General features: G+C 48.4%; 1 protein-coding gene, 1 non-coding gene and 1 pseudogene across 2 annotated transcripts; 1 reads left to right on the forward strand and 2 right to left on the reverse strand.

Moving 5' to 3' along the window:
• Positions 1-436: 436 nt before the first annotated feature.
• On the reverse strand, positions 437-509 carry TRNAF-GAA (transfer RNA phenylalanine (anticodon GAA)). The gene has a single exon. It is a non-coding gene; the product is annotated as a tRNA-Phe (tRNA).
• A 1492-nt stretch (positions 510-2001) lies between these two features.
• Positions 2002-3441, forward strand: LOC123076477 (plasmodesmata-located protein 8-like; annotated as a pseudogene).
• Positions 3442-4305: 864 nt separating this feature from the next.
• On the reverse strand, positions 4306-6699 carry LOC123080373 (probable E3 ubiquitin-protein ligase RHC1A). The gene is made up of 2 exons (XM_044503279.1): positions 6358-6699; positions 4306-5501 (listed from the first exon to the last, which is right to left on the reverse strand). Exon 2 carries the CDS (start codon positions 5444-5446, stop codon positions 4577-4579), a length of 870 nt encoding a protein of 289 aa, XP_044359214.1. The 5' UTR covers positions 5447-5501; positions 6358-6699; the 3' UTR covers positions 4306-4576.
• Between the last annotated feature and the right edge of the window lie 500 nt (positions 6700-7199).

Genomic DNA, 7199 nt, shown 5'->3' on the forward strand with positions numbered 1-7199 from the left:
GCGCGGGCGCAGCCGAGGTGGCGAGCGGTGAGGCGGCGCGGGCTGCCTCATGCGAGCGTGAGCTGGTGCGGCTGTAGGGCGACCGCGGAGGCAAGCACACCAGGGGATGCAGGCAGATGTTTTGGGGTAGTTGGGCGCGTCCAACAACGACCGGACACAGATGTCCATTTTACCCATCGCCACCTCAAGCGGACCGAATCCAGATAAAACGGATGTTCGTTTAAGGTCGTGCGGGGAGTTGGCCTTATTATCTTTGGGTTTGCTTGACCGACTGCTGGGTGTGCTCCTTCCGTTTCCGCCCTTCAAAACGAAGGCTTGGACTGTGTGTACTATCTTCACTGTCACCGTTTTATGGCAGAGTGATCAGGAGTATCGCAAGTCAAAGGTACGCTAGCTGACGATGATGCCACGTAGACAGAAAAAAATGAGCTAAATCTGCGGTGAGCGTGGATTGAACACGCGACCTTCAGATCTTCAGTCTGACGCTCTCCCAACTGAGCTATCCCCGCTTCATGTTTTAAAACGGATTACTGGTCTAATGATTAAGTATTACGGATCAGCACGAGCGGTATCCTGCTTGGAACTGGGATTTGCGCCCAAACTTTGTTAACGTCCTCTGTCTTCTTTTTTTTTTGCGGGGGCTCACATGTCTTCAATGGTTTGGGCTCACATGGATGTCCTCATTTTAGCCCAACCCGGCACTCGTGCAAATGAGGAAAATGTCAATGAAGACATCATACTACTACTTTGCCTTTCAGTCCACAGAGTGTCCGTCACACTCTTCTCAAGTCTAAAAAAAAGGGGGAGCTGCTAGGTATCGCTCGTAGCGAGCAGTACAGTTCGCGTCGCCTGCCCAACACGGGCCTCGCCCAGCCAGCGCAAGCAGAGCTAAAAAGGAGAGGGCACTGCTTTTTTTCCATTTCTTTTTAATTTTTTATTAGTTTGAGAAAAAAAATCATGAATACAAAAAAGAATATGTGAAATAAAAAAATTTCAAACAATGTTAGTGAATTCGGAAAATGTTCACGAGTTAAAAAAGTGTTCTTAAATTCAATATTATACACGAATTCAAATAATGTTCATGAACTCTAAAAATGATTGGGAATTCTATTTTTTTGTGAATTCGAAAATATTCATGGATCTGAAAATGTTCATGAATTTTAGAAATATCGTGATTTCAGAAATTTTGCAAATTTAATAAATGTTGCGGATTAATATTTTCAATTTTTTAAAGTTCATGAATTTGAAAAAGGGATAAAAATGATTTTTTTAAAGAAAACCAGAACTAGAAAAAAGAAAACAGAAAAGAGATTAAAATCGGATGAAAGGTTCGAGAACCTTCCCAAAAATAGATGGAAGGTTCTGGAAGCTTCATAAAACCATGCTTCAGCTCCCGCTAGGACTACCGCTAGTGGACCAGCTTGCGAGGACCAAGGAGCACCTGTAGTGGGCGAGCACTATCGCTAGTGTTGCAACAAGCGATACATAGCATTCGTGCAGAAAGGGGGGTTAGGGCATCTTGAATTGCTAGTAATCAATTATGAGGTATACTGATTTTTGTAGGAGCACATTATGTTTAATTGTTAATTTATTTGCATTAATTATGAACAAATGTCTTAGTGTGTATACATTTCATTGCAGATAAGTGACACCCAATCCCACCTTCTCATTGGCACTGTTACTTCATAAAGAGGAAAAAAATGCAACTGTCAGTAACTTTACGGATTGGCACCACAATGTGACGATTTGTTCTGAAAAGTGCTAAAAAGAATATTTTCTTGAGAAAACTCTCGGTGATCCTCCACCGGATAACGCTGCTCAGGATTATATAAAATGTATAGTATCAGACAAGGAGTGATGGATTCCTTAGCATACAATGTATCATGCTTGCATCTATGGAACCAGAACTTCAAAAGCGTTCTAAAAATTATGGTGTTCATGAGATAATCGCGGAGATGACAGCTTTGTGTTCAACTACAGGCAAAAGCTGGAAAATATGAGATGCAAGATGGAACTTCAGTGAGCCAACACTTACTCAAGTTAGCTGGGTATTGGCTGGAGGCTTTAGGCCTTAAATTTCCACCTGAGTTGGGCACTGATCTTGTCCTCGCATCTCTCCCTAGGTATTGGGCACCTGGGTATTGGCTGGGTATTGACTCTTCCTCCTCTCTCTCCCCTCTTTTTAGCATTACATCGAACAAGTTGTGTGCACACGCTTGGGTATTTCTCCGGTGCCACCTCTCTGCCGCAGCTGCCGCGGCGACCTGGGCAACGGCGAGTGCACGGCATGCGTGCGGGACGCCCCGCTCCGCAGCTCAACCAGGTGTGCGTCGGGGCTTGGAGGCGCGTCGGCCGCGCCCCGCCGCGGCCACCGTGCTCGACCTCTTCATCCTCGACCCCGCGCAGGCAGGCGACAGCGCCGCCGCGTATGGGCTGTACCAGCGCCGTGGCTACCTGGGCAACGGCGAGTGCGTGGCGTGCGTGCAAGACGCCATGGCGCAGCTCAACCAGGCGTACGTCGGGGCGCCCTGGCGTAGCTCAACCAGGTGTGTCCTGTACATGGCATCGCTGCAGCTGGAGGGGTGCTAGTGCGCTACGACAGCACCAACTTCATGGGCCAGCCGCCCAGCCCGACACCGCCATGGTGTATACGGCAAGTGCAGCACCTGCACCAGTGGCGACGCCGACTTCCTCAGGGGCCGGGACGCCGTGCTGGGCGGCCTGCAAGCAGTGGCCAGCGGGTACAAGGTGAGCAGCTCCGACAGCGTGCAGGGGGTCTCAAAGTGCCTGGGCGACCTGGCCGCGGCCGACTGCACGGCGTGCCTGGCGCAGGCGGTCGGGCGGCTCAAGGGCACCTGCAGCACGGCGCTGGCCGCGGACATGCACCTGGTGCAGTGCTACATCAGGTACTGGGCCAGCGGCTACCGCCCCAACGACCACAGCGCCTCCAAGCCCTGTCGCGATTTTTGCTGGTGATGGCGACCAGCGGTGTAGAGTGCCGTGGATGGGACGGCGGAGGCAGCCGACGCGGTGCGCTTGGCGAAGTGTCGCATGACGGGGAGGAGGCGCGATGAGAGGGACAGCGGCTGGAAGGTCGCGACCGTGTGCTGTGCTGCCTCCCGCCGCCGTCGGCGGTAGCTGCGGCAAAGAGGAGGTGGCACCGGAGGAATGCCGAGGCGTGTGCACACAACTTGTTCGACATAATGCTAAAGAGAGGGGAGAGAGAGAGGAGGAAGAGTCAACACGCTTATGTGGCATTTTTTGCCAAGTCAACTCCTGACGTGTGAGCCTCATCTGTCATAAACACGCTCAAACGACCCTAATCCGTCAATCAGTGTTACTTGCAAAAAGATTACGCTAGACATGGTGTTTTCTGCCAAAAAATGTATAATAGTGTTTTGTGCTAACCTAGCCTTCAATGTGATGTTTTCTTGCAATTTACTCCTCCCTAGGAGCTATAATGGCTTTACCATGAATTATTACATGAATGGGGTGAACAAGAGTCTGAATGAATATTTCAACATGCTCAAGACCGCAAAAGTTGAAACACATAAGGACATTAATCATGTGATGGTGGTGAACAAAACAACCAACTTCAAGAAGAAGGGTAAGGCCAAGAAGGGTGTCGGTAAGAACAACTCAATGGAAAGCCTAAAGGTGGTGCGTCCTCTGATGTGGCGGGGGGTCGACCTCCCAATCCAGATCTCATGCAGCCGCGCACCCACAATCACAGATAGTTGAATGGGGAGGAAGCCCCGCGGTACCTGAGGCGGGGAGGGAGGGAAGGGCTAGCGGTGAGGGTGGGAAGTACAAGTAGGAGGGGGTGGCCGGCGGCATCTGAGCGGCCGACGTCGATGGAAGCCGATGGACTATCACAAGAGCGGGCCGGCATGACTACTTTTTTTCATGTCAGCTCGAGGATCCACTAGTACGAGATCCCAACGTAATCTTAGCTTGTACTAATAACAAATATCAAGTCAACACTCAATACCATGTCAACCCATTAATATCAACTACTGTCAAAGACGCTTTTATATTATGGGATGGAGGGAGTACCTATATGTGGGCAAGTGTTTGTCTTCGATATTTTTAGAATCATACTTGTTACCATTGATGGATACCTTAAAATTTCAAGGTGCAACAATCAACAGGTTTTGATTTTTTTTTTCTAGTATTTTTTTATTTTACTGTTCTAACGGGGTGCTCTTGAAACCATGTTCCAAAAATTCCTGTCCAGCAACAAATAAACAAATTTACTAGGTATATATTATGCAACAACTACAAAACAACCAATACAGCAGAAAATAAATATCCGACCTCTCACCCCCAAAAAGTTTATATTGAAATCTCAAAAAAAGAAGTTTATACTGACTTGTGTAAAAGCAAACAAAATCAGCTGCTACGAAATTTAGCAAGATAGATGACTATATACTCGCAAGGAAATCCATTTTGTGGGGCGACTATAACAAGCCATACATTACATATTGGGTGTAAGACGTGACACACATAAAGCACATTTGATCAGCATCTTCACTAAAAATAGCATTGTGAACTCCAACCAGGTAACCAGACTAATCTAACGAGAACCAGTGCTAGAACTTGATGAGCGGAAAGGCCATAGGAACGAGAACGGGTTCCTTCTCCTCTGACGCCCGCTGGTTCTCCCACTGCTACTTGAGCTGCTTGAACTGTCATTTTGGTTGGTTGATCTTGAGCGTGAGCAGCTGGCACCACTAGAGCTCTGTGTGGGCAGCTCATATCGGCAAACAGGACAGGAATTGTGTTGCTCTAGCCAAGGAAGTATGCAATCAGAGTGGTATAAATGCTTGCATGGCATCTCTCTTGCTTCTGATCCCAGTTCAAACTTGTCCTTGCAGACAGGGCAATGCGAGTCTCCAGTGAGATGCCTGGCAGTGATCCTAACACTAGGCATGGCATCAATCGATGACTGAGAGGCAGGTGGTGGCCCTCGACGATCATTATGAGTCAACTGCTCAATCAGATCTTCCAATCCAGGCCCAACAAAGTAATCTGCAACATCTGCCCTCCGCATGCCAACACCACGGCGTCCATTGACGAAAACGTCGAAACCACTATTGGCCTCTGAGAGATGACCGGGGAGCTGGCCACGGAAGAGCAACCATGGCCCTGAACCAAATTCCGTCTCCAGGTCAGATAATATGCTTGGCCTTCCTCTTACATCAGCCTCTCGATTCATGCTCCCCATTCCATGTCGCATCACGGTAGACATTGCCTCCATGATCCCGAACCTTGGGTCACGATGAAAATCACTATACATCCCAACAAATTGGCTCATGAGAGCATCGACATCATCCATTTCAGCCACAAAGCCAGCATCACAGTAAGGACACTCCATCTCCCGTCCACGCGGCCTAACCCGCTGTCTACACTGGAAGCACCAATATGTCTGCCGACCTCCTGACATTTCTTCAGGTGCACTGCCTCACAAATAAACCAAAAGGAAGCGGATCTCCTCAGATCTGCAAAATAGACATAATAGCCAAGAGCTCAGCAACAAATTTCAAACATGACTTACACAATCACACTAGACTGCACACACAACCTTCCACACAATTATCCCAACATAGATAAGCGAAAAGATAAAAGACAGTATGCGTATGGTCCAAGATCAGTCTAAATAAGCAAAGTGCGTACTCGAGGACTTGTTAACATTGTGCAGCAGTTTATAATACTGCACTATGTCTAGATCATTTTACCTTGCTTAAAAAGTTGTTCCAACAAAGATAAGACAAAACTCGGAAGACAAAAACCATAGGGACCTTCACAGTCGAAGATCAATCCAACCAACTGAAAGGGATACTGTAGGATCCAAAAAATTCTTCAGCTGGCAATACTACACTAAGGCCCTGCTTGGATATCATGTAAATATATGCAGCTGTATTAAGATACAGGGTTATTTTACTGGCCACAGATGAAACCACCGGAAACCATTTCCCGTGTAAAGAAAAACTTTCGGGACTTGTTTGGATAGCACACAAGTATATTCCACAAACACGCATCTGCAACTCCAGAATCAATTCTTACAACTTGTGAACAGTCACACACCACAGATGTAAGTTACAGACCAAGTCCATATCTCTTGTACATAAACATCAATTTGGCACACATAAACTAGAAATTAATTGATCAAGATTTCAATTTTGACACGGGAGGAAACGAAGTTTCCAGTGTGTCAAATCAAATACAAGACGAAGCTGAGACCCAGCTGATGCAAGAAAGGTTTGTTTGTCCGCGTTCACGCCAAGCACCTTTGCCACATACTAGAAGAATTAAACGAGATACAGAGATCCACGGGCAATACGATTGGACTTTTACCTTGGGGCCTCAGGAACCCCTTGTTTACTCTGCAAGGAGGAAGGGGCGGGTGTCTTGATCGGCGGCGGCAAGGCTAGGCTAGGCCGACCGCAGGAGAGGAGAGGAGAGGACACGGGGTACGCTGCGCCGGGGAGATCCCGCGAGTTTGGCCGCCGCACTCGTCGCCCTCCTGTCACTCCGAGCGCTGGATCTGAGCGGAGGAGGATCCCCGCGAAAAAGAAAGAAAGAAAGAAAATAGGGGAGGAGAAGGGTGAAAGGCGGGCGGGGTATATGCCGCCGAACGTCTCTGTGCCGTTCGGGTCTGGATAGTAGTCGATACTCAAGGGCCAGGGCATCGATCCTCGGTTCGCCGGGAGTACAATGATGGCCGGCATGTGGGTCCGTGACCATGGTTGTCAGGGTGGAGGAATGGCATCTTGCGCTTTTTTAATCGTGGGTTGGGAGGGTGCTGATGCTGCGTGTCGGGACGCTGGGTTGATAGGGCATCTCGCCCCCCAGACGTTTAGATCGAGGCGTCTCAACTTTTTTTTTCCCATCCAACACGGTGTGTTAAACGTCTGTGCATCCGAATTCTTGCAAAACGGATCATGATCTGAGGAGGTTTGCGCGCGTCTGGGCCTCCCCATCCGAATTCTCGCAAACCGATCATAATCTGGGGGAGGTTCGCAGGCGTCTGGATCTTCGTCATGTAGAATTCCGACACCTCTCACCCATTTAAATCCCTTCTTTCGTATCACTTTCTTTTTTTAACTTCATTCCCACTTTTTGTTCTATACATTGCACCCTCCTAGTCTGGTGCCGCCACTTATCACTCCGGTCAGCCCACCAGCGCATCTGTCCGT

Source organism: Triticum aestivum, chromosome 3D (assembly GCF_018294505.1).
Source record: "Triticum aestivum cultivar Chinese Spring chromosome 3D, IWGSC CS RefSeq v2.1, whole genome shotgun sequence".
Lineage (NCBI taxonomy): Eukaryota > Viridiplantae > Streptophyta > Magnoliopsida > Poales > Poaceae > Triticum > Triticum aestivum.